The sequence below is a fragment of the Pyrus communis genome, chromosome 1, assembly GCF_963583255.1.
Source record: "Pyrus communis chromosome 1, drPyrComm1.1, whole genome shotgun sequence".
Classification (NCBI taxonomy): Eukaryota; Viridiplantae; Streptophyta; class Magnoliopsida; order Rosales; family Rosaceae; genus Pyrus; species Pyrus communis.
Genome location: NC_084803.1, coordinates 10,278,030 through 10,300,341, shown reverse-complemented (window position 1 = coordinate 10,300,341; position 22,312 = coordinate 10,278,030). Strand labels below are relative to the sequence as shown.

At 37.7% G+C, this 22,312-nt stretch overlaps 3 protein-coding genes across 3 annotated transcripts; 1 reads left to right on the top strand and 2 right to left on the bottom strand.

Moving 5' to 3' along the window:
• Positions 1-799: 799 nt before the first annotated feature.
• On the bottom strand, positions 800-7,262 carry LOC137733256 (probable sucrose-phosphate synthase 1). The gene is made up of 13 exons (XM_068472407.1): positions 6,909-7,262; positions 6,717-6,806; positions 5,849-6,090; positions 5,610-5,673; positions 4,778-5,476; positions 4,455-4,571; positions 4,171-4,302; positions 3,858-4,034; positions 3,159-3,212; positions 2,986-3,048; positions 1,940-2,875; positions 1,602-1,729; positions 800-1,314 (listed from the first exon to the last, which is right to left on the bottom strand). The coding sequence occupies exons 1-13, from the start codon at positions 7,092-7,094 to the stop codon at positions 1,035-1,037; spliced, it is 3,168 nt and encodes a 1,055-aa protein (XP_068328508.1). The 5' UTR covers positions 7,095-7,262; the 3' UTR covers positions 800-1,034.
• Positions 7,263-13,824: 6,562 nt separating this feature from the next.
• On the top strand, positions 13,825-17,705 carry LOC137739970 (calmodulin-binding receptor-like cytoplasmic kinase 3). Its single transcript, XM_068479739.1, has 7 exons — positions 13,825-15,219; positions 15,321-15,548; positions 15,691-16,007; positions 16,371-16,536; positions 16,626-16,715; positions 16,846-17,144; positions 17,306-17,705. Exons 1-7 carry the CDS (start codon positions 14,907-14,909, stop codon positions 17,516-17,518), a joined length of 1,626 nt encoding a protein of 541 aa, XP_068335840.1. The 5' UTR covers positions 13,825-14,906; the 3' UTR covers positions 17,519-17,705.
• A 137-nt stretch (positions 17,706-17,842) lies between these two features.
• Positions 17,843-21,624, bottom strand: LOC137739964 (putative chloride channel-like protein CLC-g). The gene is made up of 6 exons (XM_068479725.1): positions 21,051-21,624; positions 20,781-20,958; positions 20,251-20,513; positions 19,678-19,947; positions 18,444-19,572; positions 17,843-18,316 (listed from the first exon to the last, which is right to left on the bottom strand). Exons 1-6 carry the CDS (start codon positions 21,410-21,412, stop codon positions 18,182-18,184), a joined length of 2,337 nt encoding a protein of 778 aa, XP_068335826.1. The 5' UTR covers positions 21,413-21,624; the 3' UTR covers positions 17,843-18,181.
• Between the last annotated feature and the right edge of the window lie 688 nt (positions 21,625-22,312).

Here is a 22,312-nt window from a genome sequence, read left to right as displayed (position 1 = left end):
ATTAGTGACACATAACATAATTTACAAATTTAATCTAAATAGTAAAAATTAAATCTACTTAGCATTATTCGTGAGATAACGTTGGTTAACAACTTCCAAGAAAATTTGGATTTTCAATTCATAATGCTTTTTGTTTAAACAAATTGGAGATGAATCTAGTACATTCAGATTCTGGTGTGGGAAGCTCAGCTGTTTCTATTATTTTTCTGTACTAATAATAAAATAAATTTGATTTTGACCAAACAAAAATAATAATTTGGTATTATTATTATTATTATTATTATTATTATTATTATTATTATTTTGCCACTCCAACACGTGTACCTACGGACGCATGCCCTTCCAGGGAAGTTTGGCAATGGCAATTCAACACGTGTACCTGTTGAGGGGGCCCACACTTTTGCAATCATCAACATGAAAGCAACTTATGCGAAATCAATTTACCAAACTACCAAGGAACGGGTTCAGCACAATTACCGTCTGGAACTAATAGTGCAATTTTCTTTCACATAGCAATGCATATTGTTGAATTGAACGCCACAAAACGATGAATTTAGTTCATGTAAATCTTCTCCACAGGACCACAAACAAATAGTGAGCCAGATCCACATATTTCATGATGTACTTTTAGAGAGAGGAATCCTATGATATGGATACACCAAAATTGTAACATCTCCTGTCTAAATATTATGTGTAACCACACGCCACTATAACGATGTACTCATCCCGTGGAAATTGCCCTCCTGGTTTTATGTCTTGACATGAACAGCTAAGTAAAAGCAAGCTCTGGATGAAAATATGAAATCGCAGGGACAGAGAGAGCATCCTCCTCGAAAACTCCACGCATGTTGCGTACTTTTATTTCTTAACTAAAATATAGCCAGAAAGTAACTAAAGGTTCAAACTTGATGAAAAGTATTGAGCCTTATGTCGAATCCCCCGGCAGACAATTTTTCGGGGGGCAGAACGCAAAGGGTTCAAGATATAGAACAAAAAACTGCTTATGGGGAAGGCTTTACAAATAATACACATTTCTAGTTCTTGAGAACTCCTAGTTTCTCCAAGGAAGCACGGATATCGTTGCTCCCGCAACCTTCACTGGTTTGAACTATGTTGGGGGTGTCAAGTGCCAGGACATCGGATAGAGGGTAGTTTCGGTTCGTGTGGAGTTGACTGATTGCATTGCTGGCAACTCCCTTCAGTACTACACTTTTGTGCAGTCCACCAAGCAACCCTTCGTAGTCTGTATCCCCGCATTCTCCAGCGACGACCACTACTTTCGATAAGTCTACCCCCCATCGGAGATATAAATACCTGAAACAAATGCTTGTTTCAGTGTTCAAAGATTCAAAAGCAATTTCAAAGCAGTTTTACAATTTTACTAAACCAATAATCATTTGGATTTGTCGACAACAGGACGTAAGCATTCACTTTATTACTTTTAAGTTATATATGTAATTAGATTCTACTAGACTTTTACCGTGGACGTGATGAGTTCATTCTTGTCAGATAAACCATAAAGCGAAAAGTCACTATAAATTAACTCAATAGTTTAGATAAGAATAGATGTGCTTGAAAGAAGTTATGCATAAATACTGTACCTGAGGGCTTGAGAACGAGATGCCAATACTGGAATAACGTTCACTCTGGTCCCGTTTTGGCAGTAAATTACATGGCACCGTAAAGCCTGAATCCTCAGCACCTTCCGGAGCTCCTTTACCGAGGGTAGCTGCAGAGATAAAATAAAAGAATTTCCAATGATATAAATCCAATGTAATACACTATAAGATATTACATGCTTCAATAAAAAATCGAGGGTCATTTTTATAATTAATTGAAGTTGCCCAGTGTACTAATGTACCAATGTACCAAGCATTTTTATCATTAATTTAAGAATTCATACCAAACTCATCCAGAATCAAAATTGATGAACACTTACCTTTCCTGGCGTCTGCACTTTGAAAGCATAACAATAGTCGGTTGAAAGTTGATCAGCTGCAGAAACAATCTCCTCACTCCCAGTCTTCTTATCATTAATTGAAGTTGCCCAGCGTACCAATGTCTTCCTCAATCCTTCTCCACCCCAACGGTATTCAATGTGTGAATGATAATAAAAGTCGACCACAAAGGGGCGCTCCTCAGAATTAATAGATGGATAGTAGAGATCACTGCCACTGTTGCAAATATATGCATCAAAATCATTAGGGTTCAAGCCCCCTGAAACCAGAAATGAACGTATCTCGATTATGGTCAAGGATGTTGACAATATGAATCCTACAGAGCCTTCAGCCTTCTCCTTTCCCATAGCCTCAAAAATATTTTTTGTAATTTCATTAAGTTCTGTGATGGTTTCACAATCCACAGAAATGACAATAAGATGTTTCCTCCTCCTCAAAACTGGGAACTTTCCAGCACTGTTATGGTCTGCTTTCTCTGAGAACCCAGCCTTCCGCGTGTCCCTCGAAATACCCTTTGACCATGCCAAAACAGCACTCTCTATTTTACTCCTTCTATCAGCAGTATTTCCTTCAGAATCTAAACTATCATTTACACTAGTTCCGCTTTTTTCTCCATCCATTGAAAACTTCAAGTTCAAAGATAAATCTTGTATATCTCTCAAGGAATCACTTGGGGAATCTGATTCTGAAGTGCCTCCTCCATCCTCACTTCTCTGCCAATGTGGTTGCCTCTGTTTGACACTGGCTATTCGGGATAGATAAGTTTTGCAGTGCTCAGGCCACGAAAATAGGTGAATGTTCTTCAACCCATTCTGCCGACATCTTGCCCAAAGCTGCTTATCAGCAACAAGCTTCAGGAGAGCATCAGCAATAGACTGCTGATCATGAGGATCAATAAGAAGACCATTGTCAAGTACCTGCAGAAACAGCTCCAATCAGTTTTTGAATTCCAATGACTAGTCTATGTAAATTGTAAAATACATGTAAAACCTTCTATTAATTCTTTACGACCAATGAGCAGGCATACCTGATGTATATCAACAGGGCCTCCATTTTTTGTGGCAACAATAGGTAAACCATGAGCAGCTGCCTGTACAATGAAAGAGCAGAAGTTAAACTCATTCGTGAAAAAAGAACAAGAAATCATAAATAGTCAAATAGCACACAACTCCTCATAAGTCATAAGTTTTAGACTCGCACCTCAATTAAAGTGAGTCCAAAGGGCTCAATGAAAGCTGGATTAATGAAAACACCCTGCAAAAAGGATTAAAATGAAATATTTAAACAACCATCAAGAACCTGGGACAGCACAACCAGCAAACCAAATGCCAAGAGCTAAGGCAATCTCCAGTCAGCAGTCAAAGCAAGTAGCATGGCAGAGGCAGGATTGAAAGAAACAGCCAAACCTACTTCTCACAGTGGTGATGATAGACTTAAGAAAAATGAGAGAAAGTTTCTACAGTACGTTTAAGTTAAAAAGCAGAAGAGCATTAATAGGACCAGTTGGTATGAAATAATAGCTAATAATATTAACCTAATTGCCACAATAAAGTAAGAATAATAGTAAAGTTTCTGTAGCTACAAATTAAAAATAATTCTACAAGAGCACTGCAGGTATACAATGTTGAACACTTGGGAAAAAATTGAATGGCAAAAGATATAAACAAGTACAGTAAAATAAACCCTTGCATGAGTTGTGTAGAAAAGAGTCAAAACAAAGGAAAAAAAAGTAAATCCAAATGCACACTGCACAAAACCATGTTAGTGGAAGATCTATAACAGTGTTTCACTTTTTCCTATATAGAGTGCACATATAATTAAGTTTCACTTTTTCCTATATAGAGTGCACATATAATTAAGTTTACTTCCCATTTCTAGATTCTAAACAACAATAGGTACCTTTGTCTTTGCTGCTAGGCGATATATCTCGGGAACATCAGACTGTTTGTGGTGTTTGGGGTATGCGACTTGCCCATACAAATCATATTTGTCAATAAGCTTGAGCACTGAGAGAAGAAGAGAAGCACTTGTGCTTGACATTTCATCAATTCCATCGCGGTTACCCATAATGAGTGTCTGCAGAGTAGAGAGTACAGAGGAAAAGAAAAAGGTTAACCAAATGTCATTGGCTCAGCAACAAAGCGAATCAGCTGGTCAGATAAAACACAAAGGTATCTACAGCAAGAAAATGCCATTAAGGATTCTAACATACAAGGTTAGCAAGCTCTCTTAGTGGACGACATTCCCCAAATGCTTTGACCAAAGTTGTGATGTTCTTTTTTGGATCTGGTCTAGCAAGGGCAAGAATCATAGGCTTGCGAGGATTGGTAAAGAAACGCATTATCTGCATCATGAAAAAATTCAGTTGGCACCAGTCAATGCATAATTCATGAAAACAAAAGGGTTGAAAATTACAAAGCAGGACACATCAAAACTGACTGATCAGCTATATCTCTGAAAAAAATCAGAGTAAAATGAATAAAGAATAACTAGCACCTCCGACCAAATAGGTGGGTCTGGAGAAGTAGGATGGTCTTCATTTGCTTCTGTTTCAGCATCCATATCACTATCATGCGGAACAATATGATGGAACTCCATTCCAGGAGGAATTATCTGCACAGAGATACTAATTTATAAGATATGTATATAAAACGAGCAAGCCACGAGTACATAGACCTTAAAACAGTGCTGCTAAGAGTAGCAAGAAAAAAAAAATGCTCAGAAGCATACCCCACTCATATTGGACCAATTTTTCAAGTGCTCCCCTAGAGTTTGGAAAAGCACTCAACAAGAATATGAAAGAAGATCTCAGTACTTACCACCATGCGGGGCATGGACCTTCCATAACAGCTCACATTGCGCCTGATCCTAGCTCGTAGTTTACGCTCCAGTATAGGATCAAAACCATCATACAACCGCCATTGCTCTTCTATCTCCTGTCTAGTGCTGGTAATAACTATTTCAGACGCATCAAGGGCTAACTCCTCAGCCTCTATCCGACGCATTATTTTATATGTTTTGTTGATCTCATCTCTTGAAAGTCGGCCTTGCTTTAAAAGTTGCTCCAACTTATCTCGGCCAAGTGAGTGGCCAGTAAAAAGCATCGGTACATTTAAAGCACCAGAGAGAAGAGCAGCTGAGTCACCAGCATCTGCATAATGCCCATGGATGGCAACAGGCCAGACTGGCTTCCCACCACCAACTTGTTCACCCAAAACTTTGGACATTTGCATTATGTGGTTCAATGCACCATCAACAAATTCAGGTATGTGTGGCCAGAGTTCTTCCTTGGGAATGTATTTATCTTTGGGACCGAATGGTATACGAATGATATAAGAACCACTGCTCTCCCCCATCTCTTCTTCAAAACCTTCTGTATTTATTGGAGTCAGCATCTCTGTGGGCTCACCATAACTCCAGTCTATATCCGGCGAAGACACTTGTCTTGTTAGTAGATCAACTCGGTACACTCCTGGTGTGGTACCCAAAGCCCTTGCAAGTTCTACTACATACTTAACCTACATGGAATATAAACCCAGCATTATGCAGGTAGCTATATAAGCTACTACAAAATGTATTTTTATATCAAACAACAAATGCACAGTGCAAACCGGGACTGGAAGTGAAACCACATTAACAACAAAATATTACCTGACCACCAGTGTCAGAGTCCCGACCGAGCTCCATTTGTTCACCTCGTATAAGACCATGAAGGCTGCACGAATACTTGTTGTCAAAAACATTATTATGAAAACAGAAAAATTCTGCAGCAGCTAGTTAAACAATCATCCCCATGCTTCCGTTAAATACTGAAAGCATGGTTGTATCAACTAATATTATCATTTAAGACGCCCCATGCAAAACTTACAAAACTAAAGTTCAGTTCATGCCTTATTAGTACAATATATAGCTTTTTCCCCTTCTGCTGACTAATCCATGTCTCCATTGCGTCAACGGAGTTAATTCTAGGCAGTTTGCTTCTGTGACTATCACCATGAGCTGATATGTCACTCACCAAATCTCCCTTCTCTCCCTCGGACAAGTCTTCAGACATATCAGCAGTAGCTTCTCTGCGACCTCTTTCACGTTCAAGGCGGCGTTTCGCCATCCGTTGAGCTTCTTCTCCCTCAAGCTGCAGAAGAATAGACAATGAGAAGGAAAAATAAATAAATATTCATAAGTTTTCTCTTCTCTTTCTTTCATTTTCCACCGAAAATTACCGTCTCATTTGTTAAATCGCATTAAACAAATTGGTCATAAGTTTTCTCTTCTCTTTCTTTCGTTTTCCACCAAAGGTTACCGTCTCATTCGTTAAATCACATTTAAACAAAATGGTCGTAAGTATTCTCTTCTCTTTCTTTTGTTTTCCACCAAAAATTACTGTCTCATTCGTTAATTAATACGTATTCATGTATCAGCAATTTCCAAATTCCAAAATTGACAAGACCCTACGAACAATTAGTACATAGTAACAATTAGAAATTAAAAGGAACAATTTTTATATCAAACATTGGATTTAGCACACTCAGAAAAATTATTATACAATAATGCAAGAACACACATCCAGCAATCTCAATTTTTATATCAAACATTGGATTTAGCACACTCAGAAAAATTATTATACACTAATGCAAGAACACACATCCAGCAATCTTAGCTTGCAAGCTATCAGCACACGAATCAAACAGGCACAAATCGCACGAAGAACAATCTATATTGAAAATTTTCAAGCCAAAACGTAAGCGAAAAGCAACAAACCTGCTTCTTCTGGCGGGCCAAGTTCCAAATCCGCCAGCACAGATTCTCCAATCTAGTGTTCCTCTCCTGTGGACTCCTCGTCGCCGCAGCCTGCCATTGATTCCCACCCATCATCATCAATCAAACAGAAAACAGAGCAGAAACAGAATTTAGAGAGAGAAATAAAGGAGAGAGAGAGAGAGTGAGACTTACGCGAACCCAGGAGCGATGGAGATCGGTCTCATCGAAGCCGGTGATGACCTCCTCGACGAAGTATCGGGTGGGACTGAAGTGTCCTCTCTCCCGGAGCAGCAGCGAGGACTTGGCGTCGTCGACTAGTCCCGGGCCCACGTCCAGAATCGCCTCCAGGTAACTGTTTATCCAATCGTTCCCCGCCATTAATCACCAAATCTGAGATTTTCAGTGCCTGCTGGTTCGGCAGCTAATTCCGATTGCAAATTCAAAGAGAGATAAAGAGAGAGGAGAGAGAGAGAGAGAGGAGAGAGCTGTGGACGGTGGAGGAGAGTGAGAAACGGAGGGAGGAGGGGGGGTGTTTATGCATGTGAATGCGGGGGAGGAGGGAGGGAGGAGGTGGTGTTGGCCTTGACAACGAGCTTCTCTCTTTTTGTTTTCGCCTTCAAATTTGGGATTCTCGCTTTTGTCTAAATAGTCCTTTGTCCACATTTGTTTGACTAATCCAGGACCTTCAATTACATAAAATTACTTTCTAGTCAAAAGGATGCCTTCAAGTTTAAAGTTTAGGACAACAAAATTTGAACCATTTTTTTTTGGTTAGATTTAAATACATTTTGTAAAATGGACACTAATGAAGGAGAAGTTAGAAGTGATCCCTTGCGGAAAAAAAAAAAAAAAAACGTTATATATATATATATATCAACTTCTCAGCGCGTTTTTGCGCGAGTAAGGATTGAATTTTTTTATGAATACAATGCTTTTTTTATTAAAGTAATTTCTTAGCGTGGGTATTAATTGAATTCTTTTATTACAAATACAATAATTTTAAATAAAAAAATTGCTTTTGTTATTGATATTTTTTTTATTCCATATATGCGTTTTCTTCTTTTTTAGGAATATTCTATATAGGAATTTATTTCCTTTTTTATCGTTTTTATCTATATGTCACTATGAAACAAAATAGTTGCGTGTTGAAACAATTTTGAATCTTTATAATTTAACCACAAGAATTTGTTTGTGTAATTTCTGTTCATTTTAGTTTTCTCTCTTTGTATTATGTTTAACAACTCTTTTCGTATCTATAATATGTACACGATTTCATTGTATTGTCGAATTTGTTTTAATAAATATCGTTGATTAGTAATACAAAAACATAATATTATATTGTATATATGAATAATTTATAATTTTGGAACATGAAAACCTTTACAAGGTAGGCTATTTAGCCAACTAATCAATTCAAATATTAAGCTTTTTTTTCTTTTCTTTTTTCGCAAATTACAATTACGTGTTAGTTGGAGATCACAAAAATTCTCTGAAAACAACAAAAGACAGTGTTTTATTTGTCGGAATAAGTAAGTTCATACTATTAAATAAATAAATAATAAACAAAGAGTAAGATATAAAGTAATTATTTTAAATAGTTAATTTATGTCCAAACTCACAATATTAATTAGTCTGGACAGGTGTCGGAGAGATGTGAAGAGTAGGAGGCCTTTACGCGTACAGTGCGAGTGTAAGAAATTCACGTCAACTTAATGATTGAGTGAGGATCATCGTCGGATTCTTAAATTATATTTGTTTATCGTACATTATACGATCAAAAATTATTGTAAATTGTTTTATTTAAAATTTAATATAATCAATATTTGAAAAAAATTAATCGTACGACACACAATAAAATGATGTAATTGGAAGATTTCCAAGATTCTCACGAAGAAAATCCATGATCCACTCTTCTCGAGTGAAAAAAGAGAAAATACTTTTAATTATTAGAATAATGGAGCTAGGAGAATCTACTGGTATATTCCCAAGGACTTGGAGACAAGTTTGATAAGTGCAAAGGAAAAAAGGGAAAAGTTCGGTAAGAAATTACGTGTGTGTGATGCGGCACGAGGTGGACGGAGGCCGGCGGGGGCGATGGAATCCTAGGTGGTGGACTAGATCTCGGCTTTACTAATTTCTTATTTTTTTTATTTTATTTTTATCTTACCCTGTTAAATGACACATTTGCCTTTAATTTTGAAGGCTATTAGGATGGAATTTGAAAAACTTAACGCTAGGGGGCAAATTGTTTGAGAAAATAGTTAAAAGGGGAAAATTGACACTTACACGATAATTCAAGGGGTTAAATGATAGTTTGCTAAAACAAAAAAACACCGACTAGTTTACTTTACGAACAATACCTAGCTTTACAAAAATAGATAGCATAAATGTTATGCAATTAGTTCCGTTTTTTAGCAGCAATGTTAGTTTTGTGTTGGATGCATTAATGGTAATAGAAACAATTGTAACCTGAAAAACAATAATACATTATACGCTTTATGCCCTTTATGGTTCGTTGTCAATGAATAAAATCATTGACAATGAATCATACAAAACTTCGTTAAGTCGACAAGTAGATTAACGTCACAAAAATATATGTAAAAGCCACTAATCAGTAGTAAAGTAAGCAATGCTTAGTGCTCATGGATAATAAATTCTTAAGATACTATATCCTTATATCTTCTATGATATTGTTGTTATTTAACATTGGCATCAATTAAAACACGTTAATTGCCAATTAGAACATATAATCTTATCATATATTTGGTACCTAATGCAGTATCATATAGCCATATATATATAGGGCTAAATACTTGAAGGTATAGAGTGGTTATGTTCCTTCACGTCCAACCGACAATACATGACTTCAGATAGGGAAAGGGATAATCCAAAAAATCAGAAAATCTGTGTCATTGAAATTTGATCAAACGGCTGAAATTATTATAACTTTTAAAGTGAACCCCAGTTTGTAGCCGTTTGATCAAATTTTAACAGCACAGATTCCCTGATTCGATGGATTAGGAGGAAGGGATTTCCTTCATATAGAACGTTGTTGCTTTTGCAAATTTGGCACACATGTAATCAAAAGGACCAGCAAGTAGGCCTTGCCTAATAACATGCTTACTTTGGTACTTTTATTTGTTTATGAATTTTTTTCACCTTCGCCCGGTGGAAGCGAATAACTGACCTAGTTTTTCTTTTAAAAATATCACTTGACGTTCCTTCACGACTTGAATTAATCAGAAAGGGTCGACCATGCAATGATCAATCGTTGTATATCATTCAAGAATTCATCACTGTTGGTATATATGATGGTGAAATTTTTGTAAAAACAAAAAACATGCTATCCACATCTCTTCTCACCTCACATCATGTGCCTTTCAACGCTTGAAATTGATGGAGGGTCACACGAATCCAAATAAGTTTAAGGGCTGCTGTCTTCTAAATTGTATCTTAGTGCTAGACTGCTAGGTTACAAAAAATTAGCCATACATCAAAGGGTTTTCTGCAATTTGATAAGAAAAGCCAATGAAAGAAACGTTCATAGGATATCGATCCTGACTTGCTACAAGAATTTCGTCTAAAATCGAAACCCCTTATTTCGAGTGGGCCAAAATCATTTTTACGGAGAAACACATTAAATCAGTTTTTCTATGAAATCACTTAACTGATATTGACCTCTTCAAAATCACTCTGAATCACCTTAATTCCTTGTGTTCACTTTTTTTTAATGACAAAACAATAGGATAATGTATATTAAATTTATCTAAAGCAAGCTCATATCTTCATATCCTTTCCTTCTATTGGGACAAATGTTTTGTAGCAATAGAGCATGGAGACTTTCCCCAATGCACAACAAAAGTGCACATTTAAATTGCACACTAGAACAAAGAGTCGTTTCATCATTTAATTTGACGAAATTAACGACTTTCATTTATTCTGTTGCGGAACTTATATATAAATTTTATTGTGCAATGGAGAAATTGTAATGGAGCAGGGCAAATCGAAAAGGCAAACCCTAAACCAATTTCAGCCCTCATTCAAATCTCAAATCCGACAAACTCATGCTTCTTGGCCATATTCCATTGTCATATATTAGGTTTGAGCCTTTAGGAGACAATTACATGTGAAACGTAGTCCTAGCAATTCAGGTTTAGCCTAGTGATGTTAGAACGTTGTTCCCATCTCCAACTTTCAGAAAATTATATATTCGTGGAATCGGATGAGATTTAAATACAGTGAAACTCGTTTCTTTACAATAACGCATGATTATCTATCCTACTAACAAGACGTGGTAGTAATATTCATCTAGATTTATAAGTGAAAAGTACTAAATTTGACTCATTTAGATAACGAGTTTAATACCTAATTATTCATTACATGTTCAATGAAGTAGTTTAAAAAAAAAAAAAAAAAAAAAAAAAAAAAAAAAAAAAAACAAAAACAGTTGAGTTGTATATGTATTGTAAGCAATAGAAGTCAGGGATGAAGCAAACCATTGTACACTAACTTTGTTACCTAATTTTAATCATCTTGTGTTGTGGGAGACTTGTGGTACTTTTCACTGGGAATATCATGGCTTAAAATTATTAATTAACCCGTGTTCGTCTAATTGTTATTCATCAACCCACTTAGAGCACCGTTCGAAAACACGAAATAAATTGAATGAAATCCAAAACTATTGCAAGTTTTGAATAGTTTTCCGTGAATTGGGTTTTAGGCTATAAACACTGGCTTGAAAACTGAAAGAAACATCATCTTTGTCAATAATCAAACCTAGTGGTGGCTTGGACTCAATCTCAACGGTTGGGAATGGAATCTTCTTGAAGTTTTGAATCGCCGGATTCCACAAAACAAATGTTCGAATGAATATCAAACCGTTTTGGAGTGGCCCCGTATGAAAGTAGAAGCCCATGCATGCTTGTTTCAAAGGCTCCTCTCCGCTGCTGCCAATGGTATCGTCGTCGTGAAAGGGCAATACCAAGAACTCATCGGGTATATTCAATGATCAATGTTCTTGACTAAAATACTGCGGAAAGATCGAGTTGTTCGGAAGGAGCGTTGTGTTCATGAACGGTAGCATTTCAAACTTTGCAAACACACGTAGAACTCCTCAGAAGGGAGCCGTACAAGGACTTCAACAAGTAAGTCCGGCGGTAAGTCTGACACTTGAGGTTTAGGGTTAGAGTTCAGTTATGCAGTTTTAGGGTTTAGGCCCTAGGACGCCTTTTCTGTTCTGGAAACAGCGAAGCACGACCTTAACGAAACACGAAGCGGACTGGCCGGGTCAAGTCCAAATGAACCCAACCATTGTCAGCCCACATTTAGCTTTCGGATCCGACGCTTCGTGTGTTTCTTTCTTGGCTGTTGTCAATTTCCGTTAGGAGACAATTACATGCGGACCCCTAGAAATTGAGGTTTAGCCTACCGACGTTAGAAAGCTGTCCCCATCATTATAACTTAAAAAAAAAATAAAAAAATATGAAGCTTGAGAAAAAATTCACTACGGAACTCTCATAAGGGGGAAGTCGTATGCATTAAAAGTCGAATTCGTATGCATTAAAAGTCGTATGCATTAAAATGGATTAAAATACTGTGGAATTCGTTCCTTTGTGAAAGTATTAACTATCTATCAAAATTCTCTTGTAATTATTAGAGTATAAAATGCAGGGCCACTAGCAATAAGTTGTAGTAGTTTATTTTTAGTTAGAACTTGTAATTGAGTGGGTTTAAGTTCAACTCGTCTCAATAGCGAGTTTGATATGGTGATTGATATGCGGCTTCGTTCACATCCCTTACTACTTAGTAGGATATCGTTGCATATAAAACCAAATATATGAAACACTTGCAGAGATTGTGTTCCCATGTTGATTTTCTTCAACTGGTTTAATATAATGGCCAGAAATTGAAATCATATGTGTGAGATAAAAACGGATATATGAATAGCATCACCCAACATCTTAATCATGGAATAACTATTGATATAAAACAAGAAAAGGATTATTTTTAAATTAAATCAATCATCACATAATAATAATAACATAGCTAGTTAGGTTGTTGTATTAGAGAAATTAAACTCAACACCACGTGAAACTAGATTTGCACTTGATTACTTAAACAAGAAGCTGATTAAAGTCTTTTTTTTCCTGTTTAGTGTAAATCAACCCGACATTACCAAAGACTGTTCAAAAGGAGGGAAGGAATTCTTGTCTGTATCCATCGAATGGGAAGGATTTCTTCTCCATATTTCAACAAACTAGAAACAGGTTCACAATTCCCAACCCACATTTTTTTTACGAGTCAATTATAATCAGATACTGAACTCACTATTTATATCAATCGAACCCCTCAATTACAAATAAAAAAAAATATCAAAAACTGTAATGCTCATGACATGATTAATTCAATTTTAAATTGTTGACTTTGGTGAAAGAGTAACAATTGACCCATAGTCTTTGACACTCCAAAACGTTTTACATTTCTACACACGCAATGGAAGGAGGTCAGATGTTAAATTAGTTGTGTGAATTATTTAGACGTTAATTATTTTATAAATGATAAATTTTTTAAAAATAAATTAAAAATGGAAAAAGGATTGTTCAATACTAGTGATATTGGTGGAGCGGGATTAAAATTTAAAACTCCAACTGCATAAGATACACGTAACTAATTGAGATACAAGCCTCTTGAGTCAAAATATGACCTTGAAAATATGATTAATTTGGAATTTTATTTGAACGCGTATGAAATAGAAAAATCATGAAGTGGACAGGATAAGAATGAGAAGGGATGGAATCTGTTCTAATTTATACAGCAGGGTAAAGATTATAGTATACATATAAAATGACCAAAAAGCCCTTATCCCGGCTGGATGGTAGATACATACAATGCAATGAGTGCATTTTTGCGCACCACTATTTAGTGTAATGTATGTTCACCATCCTATTTATCATTGTTAGATGAATTTGAATTTTGAAATTTGTGTTTATCCACTACATGAATCTCGAAATTCAAATTTACCTAACGATACGAATAGGGCGATAAATATACAATGCAGTTTCCGAGCGGTCAACAATCCACATTGTCCGCATACTGAGGTTATATTTATTAGACTAGTTTTGTATTAATGCATCGAGTGCGTACAAAGTACAATTTGTACAAGCATCACCAGACGGCCGTCGCGGATTACGTCACAGCCAGAATCCACCATCTTCTCCTCTGCAAATTCAATCAATAACAAAGCAGCAGTTTCGGTTTTTGACAATTCCAGCCTCCTCAGCCGCCTCTCACTGTAAATTCAGGTGCTTTTATTTTCTTTTTCTTTTTTTCTGTTCAGCTGAGCTGCTTATAGATTCAGAGTACTGGTTTGTGTAGAGAATTTTAGATGTTGGGTTTTGAAGTTTGACTGGATTTTTGTACAAGTTTCTGGTTTTTGTGAATTGGGTTTTAAGCAATTCGTGAAAGTTTGGAACTTTTGGTGGTTTTAGGTGTTCGGATTGGTTTTTGAGGTACTTTTTCAGCTGGGTTTTCTGTGGAGCTTCTGAATGTTGGGGTTTTGAGTTGACTGGATTTTCATATGAGTTTGTGGTTTTGTGAATTGGGTTTCAAGTAATTTAGTAAAAGATTGGAATTTTGGTGCTTTGAGGTGTTGGGATTGGTTTTTGGGATACTTTTACCAGCTGGGTTTTAGATAGTTTTCCTATTTCCAGTTGTGAATTGGCTATTGAAGGCTTCGGTTGAATTCGTGGGCACGTCAAGAAATCGAATTCTCTAGTGGGGAACTATGTGAAGATATGTAACTCAATTTTCATCCGTTTCGTTTGATGAGGATTTCAACCACTGTGTAACGAATCGCAGTTCGAATTGCTCATTTCAGTGGCTGTTACATAAGAATCTTGCTGGTTTGGAGCAATTTGAGGTCCTAATTATCGGTAACAGTACTGGCAGGAACGAAAATTGTCAGTAACTTTGATCAGCTCCTTTTTTGTTTTTGGGATTCTCTCATCTGTCAATCTGGTGACCTGGGTTTTGTATAGGCTTTGGTTGAATTCGAAAGTGATGGCCAAACACTAAATTAGTGGGCTTTGGAATTTCTATAGAGGTTGAACTACATAAGGTCTGTGTTTTTCGCATACTCTGATCTTTGGGCCTTTCTTCGAAACAACTTGACAAAGAATAGAATAAAGTGAGATGTTCCATCATTCTGTCAGTCCCAAAACGGGAGTTGAACAGATTATCCCCTTAAGAATGGCCATCGCAGTGGTAAGTCTATTGCTGTTTGTGCAGTTGCCAGCAATCTTTGCCTCTGAGTGTGTTATACAGTCAAGGGGTTGTAGCGATCACATTGCCTATTCAAGTTCTCATGGTCACAAATTGTTTTACATAAATGGGAATTCAGTGGAAAAAACTTTATTCTGCACGGCTCTTCGGACATACTATGCAAATGGTTGCATTTTGGAAGGCGACCTTGGCGTTTACCATTGTGCATTGGACCTTTCACGTGGTATGATTGAGATGATATATTACTTCGGTTGCTTGTTTTAAGTTGATTTATTACTTATGTAAAGCTTTTAGGACCTTCATTAAGTATTGCTTCTCTTGCAGTTGATTTTCCCTTGAGGACGGTGAGGAAACTTTTGCAGAAGGAGTCAAAGGATAAATCTACTTTTGACAACAAAGAAAAGAAAGATTTTGCATCTCTGTCTGCAACGACAAAAGTCGGAATAGCAGCAAGTGGAATGTTTCTTGCGTGTTGTGTTTTTCTTTGTCCTTGCTTTTTCAAAAAAAGGAGAGAAAGTGCTCACAAAGTTATTGCAAAGGAGCCAAATTCAAGTGAGTCTCTTGCATTGGCCCATCTATCTACAATTCAGAGAACAAATGCATTTTTGTTGCTTCTTATTAGTTTACCTTCTATTAGTTTCCTCACTGACTTCTTTATTTTGTTATTGATGCTAAATTGATTATCCTTTTGCAGTGGATTCAGTTTCTTCTCTTGAAGTGAGTTCTGGTAAGATCCCGGCCAGTCCGCATCGTGCGCCACCAAGTCCGCATCGTGTGCCACCAAGTCCACATCGTGTGCCACCAAGTCCACATCGTGTGCCACCTAGTCCTCGATTTTCAATGTCTCCAAAACTCAGTAGACTTGGATCAGTGCATCTCAGTTTGAATCAGATTGCAAAAGCAACTCGCAACTTCTCTCAATCACAAGAAGTTGGTGAAGGAGGTTTTGGAACTGTATACAAAGCCCGGCTAGATGATGGCCAAGTGGTTTCCATTAAACGAGCAAAGAAGGTATGGACAGTTCTATGTTAAAACTTTGTTGAGGGTTTTCAATGAAATATTGGTAATTCCCAGTTTGTTTATGAATGGATCCTTCGGGCCCTAACGGTGACTTGACTAGTTGCGTGTACTGGGTTCAGTTAGAAAACTAACATGCTGAAGTTGTATGTGTGTGACGTGGTTCAATATTTCAACATTGAAGTAGGCTTACATAGTCGGATTTCTGCATAGCATTATTTGTTGTGGAATTACTAGTGTTCATGGTGGCAATATTTCTATTGAACACTCAAGTGGATTTTTAAGGAAGTTTTTATTCTCATGTCAGTGATTCAATCAAATGATTGCTATTTTGTTAACATGGAAACTTTGTAACAGGAATACTTTGAGAATTTACAAACTGAATTCAGCAGTGAAGTTGAACTGCTTGCCAAAATTGATCATCGAAATCTGGTAAAGCTACTAGGTTATGTTGAAGAAGGAAATGAGCGCCTTATCATTACAGAGTATGTCGCAAACGGTACTCTTAGAGAACATCTGGATTGTAAGCTTACTCAAATCCTTTCATAACATTAGCTTGTTCTGATTTATAAAGTGATGAGATCGTAAATAATTATGCTGCTACACTGGCAGGTCAGCATGGGAAAATCCTAGAGTTCAACCAGCGACTTGAAATTGCTATCGATGTTGCTCATGCCCTTACCTATCTTCATTTATATGCTGGTAACAAACTCTTCATTTAATACATGCATCACAGTTTTTGCTTAAGTTTTATATTTCGGGATACAAATGAAGAATTGGTTTCAATTTGTAAACCTGATTGATGCCTAATCTGTTATCCATCTCGCAACAGAAAAGCAAATCATCCATCGAGACGTGAAGTCCTCCAACATTCTTCTGACAGAAAGCATGAGAGCCAAAGTGGCAGATTTTGGATTTGCAAGGCTTGGCCCAATGGACTCAGATCGAACACACATTTCAACCAAAGTGAAAGGAACTGTCGGTTATCTTGACCCTGAGTACATGAAAACCTATCAACTCACCCCAAAAAGTGATGTTTACTCGTTTGGGATCTTACTAATAGAAATTTTGACTGGCCGTCGTCCAGTGGAGTTGAAGAGATCTGTTGAAGAGCGGGTGACCCTCAGATGGGTAAGTTGCGCCACTAAGAAATATTGATGAAAAATAGTAGTCAACATTCAACGAGATAAAAATCACTAATTATATAGTGTGCTATTAAAATGTGATATGATTACGTGGTATTATAATGTCATGTTATTGTAACGATTATGTCTGGTTTCAACATTTCGCAGGCCTTCAAGAAGTTGAATGAAGGGCGCGTGGCGGAAATGGTTGATCCTTTGATGGAGGAAAATATAGATGCAGAGGTTCTGATGAAAATCATCGATTTGGCTATCCAATGTGCAGCCCCCGTCCGAGTTGATCGGCCAGAGATGAAATCGGTGGGAGAGCAGTTGTGGACAATAAGGGCAGACTACCTCAGAAGTGTCAAGAGAGGGCAGTAGAGAAATCTTTCTCCGTTCTTATTCCCTCACTTTTGTTTTCAACTTACCATGTAAAATTTGATTTGGTCAGACTCACAGACACAAGTTTGCTTTTCGTTTTGGCCATTTTCTCGACATCTTTTTCGCCTTGAACATACTTTGGATGTGTAATTCTTTGATTACCAAATCTAGCGTCTCTTTATAACAATCGAAGCAAGTTCCGACAGGGTTCCAAATTTTTTATTTTCGCCGAGATTTCGCATGTTTAACTTCCGGCAGCGGTTGTTTAGCTGTAATTTCTTCACTATCCTGTTTTTGATCAACCATTTAGTTGGGAAAATTAACAAGTTAAACTGTAAAGATCTATGAGACACTGGGACCGTCGTAAATAATAGAAGAAAAAAGTAACTAAATTATAGCTTTTTACAGTTGCACCCTGTCTTATTTTCCTTGTATTTGGCTGGGTACAAATAATTTCATCAGGGAGCAAAATTTCCACCTTTCCTGGTTTATCATGTTATCTAACGATATAAACTACTGCCCTTCCGGTCTTGAGCTCTCGAGGTCATGACAAACTTTGAAAAATAACGAGATACCGGACGTGTCATGATTTCATACCGTCAAATGAAGATTATTTACGAGACCGTCTTCGGGGGGAACTACAATGCTAGGCTGAAAATGCCCCTAAATGAGTTTCGGCGGAGATGGCAGCTGGAATCTTAATCTTTTCCACCTGCTACTCACCAGCATAGGGTGCAAGCTCAATATATGTTCTGGCATGAAGTCGTGCCTCGTCAATATACCCACCACGGGAGTTCTCTGCAATCAAGCAGTGTAGATATTGCAAGCAATTTGTAAGAAAACTGCTATACCTTAGAGGGATTGATAAATAATTAGCATAAGATCGTGCTGTTAGCTACAAAAGCTTCAAGGAATTTGCACTTACATTGGACAGCTTGGGTATCACAAGAAGGTGCCTTAAGCCAACTTCTCGGAAAAGTATAAGAGCCTTTGCCAGTGACATCGTTTCCACAACAGTATAAGGTGAAGTATTAGTAAAGGGATGCAAGTCGATGAACATTTCCATCTCTTCCTCGGTTAGTTCTATATCTTCTATCTTGTCCCCTTTGCCTGAACCCCTCTTGGCAAAATCCACTGATGAGAAGAGTTTAAAAGAATCGGTGCTCACGAGAACTGGGTTGGACACAAATGCTTTCTTCTTCAGCAATTCAATAAGATGGGCACGGAGGACTATACCAAACAAAACAGGCGTTTCAGAAAGCGGAGGCTCATCAATCACAGGGAACCCATTATGCCCTGTAGTACGGAGGATGTGTACTATGTTACCAACCTTCTCAATGCCTTGAAATAGTTGAAGTGGCCCTGTTACCACATCTGCTACTGTCAGCTGCCGCATATATGGTTCAACATGACTTTCCAGATAGGGAAGACCCTTTGCTTTCATAATAAGATCATATATATTGCTATTGAAAGCATCTGCCGTTGTCTTTGAAACAAGAAGAACCACCATTATTAATGGCAGCAATAACAGATTATTGGTCAATTCCAGAATAATTACACATAGAGAGACCGTCATCCTCATGGTTCCACCAAGAAGAGCAGCAGCACCCAGCACAGCATATAGACCGTGATTGAGATTCGAGTGTTTACCAACCAGCATTCCAAAAAAACGCCCATAAGATGCACCAGTCACAATAACAGGTACGAAAAGACCAGCTGGCACAACCACGCCGTAGCTAAAGATACTCAAGAAAAAACAGGTGACGAAAAATATGATCATCGAGGAATATTGAAACTCAGAATCAGTATTCTTGCTGAAAAGGTTTCTAATAGCATCATCATTCGTGTTAAATATGAGGCTGGCAAGGTCATTATAGTGACCAGCAGGACATTGAAACTTCTTGTAGTTACCAGACCGTCCAATGGTAGGGCAGGCTTCTACTGCATCACGTGGGCAAGGTCGACAAGTTGCAAGCCACGGTAATCCAAAAAGAAGACAAGATGTGAAAATGGAGACTGTACAAGCTATAAGAATTTTATAAACGACACCTCTCCTGGCCAAAGGAAAACATCAAGGGGATCTCAGTCAGCAAATATAGTGTTTTAGAACATTTTGAAAATACTAATCTGTGCATGCGTGACTAAGCTGAAGTGCTTACTCATGGATGATATTGTATATTCGGATAACTTTTGTTAATAGAGAATTGTATAGGCTGCCCAATATGCCGCCTACAAACCCAAGGAGAAGCACCGGAGGCACATCGGTAATGTGATATGATATATTTGCTGAATAGACATCAAACATTATCAGCCCCCCAGTACCAAAAAGCCCACATTTTCCGCTGTAGCAAACATCAATCAGAGCTCGAAGAACAATTGCGATTACAGCTGTTGTAAAGAAAGCTCTCCACAGAAGGGCACTTCTCCACCTACAAAACAAAAACTTGGTTGAATAAAATGTGCCAATCCGCTGGATCCCAATATGTATGGTTAAGTATTGAATATTGATACAAACGGAAACACTTAGTATATATATGCAATATATATATATATATATATATATATATATATATATATATAATTGGAAATCCATTTTACACCCGTATGTCACGAATGCAAAGTGACGACATGTAATTGTATAGGATGTTTAGTATAAGAGAATTCAACTTGTTAGTGCTATGAATGAAAAGCAACGACCAAACAAACGAGTTCAGATAGAAAGCTTGATGTACCAAGATGCCATTTCTTCAAAAACAAAGAGTACCCCACCGACAGGGGAACGAAAGGATGCACCAATTCCAGCAGCTGCTCCACACGTTACGAGATCCCTACGATCGCGATCATTCTTGAAATATCGCAGCCATTTCCATGTCAAGCCATGCTTCTTCGATCCTCCCTGACCCAACAATGATGCAACACACGCACCGGTATGCACCATGGGCCCTGCCTTTCCAATAAGAAGAGAGGACGACACTGCAGTAACACTGCCAACAATCTGAAACAAAAGAAAATTATGAAATTTTGCAATCCGAATTTCAGTTGAGATCATAAATTATCATATGCAGAATTCACATAATATTTCAATAAGTAGGTTCGGATTACATGAGTGTGTAATTGTAATACCAACTATCAAGTTGCTAACTTTCGAACATATTAAACAAAACTCAGTTCACAACGGAAATTGGCAAAAGCTGCTTTGCTGAAAAGCAATTTACACAATCCAACAGCACTTATAAAAACAAAAGCAGAGTCAATAGGTCACCTTAACAAGCAAAGTCTTTATTGAATATATTCCGGGCGCATCGACGCCGTTCAGGTACGCCTTCACCTCCGGTATACCGGACCCTGCGGCGGCGGGCGCCACGAAAGCGGTGACCACAACCGCGAATAAAGTCAAACCCAAATTTGAGAAGAAGAAGACGGCAAAAGCCAGCCAAAACCTGTAAAATCCCCAACAACAAAAAGCAAAATTGAAGACAAAAAATCCACAAAAAACAACCAAAATTCAATCCTGAAGTGAAAGTAGAGCAACCTGCGCTGCAACATCATGTTGGACGTGACAACAAACTTAATGCCGGCGATGTTTTCGACGGCGAGGTTGTTGCAGAATGCAATGAGTCCGACGACGATGCCAACAAGGAAACACGAGACCCACTTCATGAATATGTACTGTAACACGTGGGCTTTCCCGCAACTCCGCCAGTCCTGCTTGAAGAACTCGTTCTCGAGAATCTCGTAATCGAGGCTCTCGATTGGGCGGACATTGGCGCCGACCAGCGCCACCTGCGACGTGGAGTTCGGGGCGTACCGCTGGCGCGAGATTAACGGGGCGGTGATGGATTCCGGGTCCTCCGCCGCATTGAGGCTGGCGTTGGTGTTGCCGTTGATGAACATGGTTCTGTGTTTTAGGGGTCGCGGCGGCGGACGGGCGGAGCGTTTAACTATGTGTTATGAGTCAGAACTCGAACTCGGGTGGAGTGTTGAGAGTAAAGTGGCTGTTTGTGTTTGTATATGTTTTTGTGTTGGTGGGCGCTCCCTCTGTCCCTGTCGATTCTTATTTGCAGAGTTTGCTGGAATCGGTACTCTTCCGCTATTGAGCAACGATACGCTGCTCCCGCTTCCAATTTTGGTTCTATTAAATAGTTTTTTTTTTTTCCGTCTTTTATCGTGTTAAATACATGTAAGCATTTTAATTAAATTCGTGTTTAAAAACGAAATAATTTTTTAATTACAATTATTTCTTTAATTATTCAAGTTCTCGCATCCTAATTCGGATTACTTTATGGGTTGCGGTACTCTTGTTTTGTCGTTTTGAAAGTGTAATATGATGTACGTTTATTGTTTTGAAAGCTCTTAACTGTTTTTTAAACTAACAACGCTTCCTATTTTTGTCCGAAAATCGGTTCGATAAGCACGAATCAAAGGAAAAACCCAAAGGGAGAAACATTCTAATTCATATAAACAGAGGAGTATCAATCCATACGCGTAAGGAAGACCATCGTGAATAAACATAAGCTAAAAACTAACATGCAAGCAGACGATGATAACAAAGTTAAATTGTCATATCATACATATCAATAAGAGAATCGGATTCTTTTCGCACCCAAAGGAATTGACTCCAATGATCAAATGATCCGGACCATTGAAATTTGATCTAACGGTTACAATTATTATAATTTTCATAAGCTAAAAACTAACATGCAAGCAGACGATGATAACAAAGTTAAATTGTCATATCATACATATCAATAAGAGAATCGGATTCTTTTCGCACCCAAAGGAACTGACTCCAAT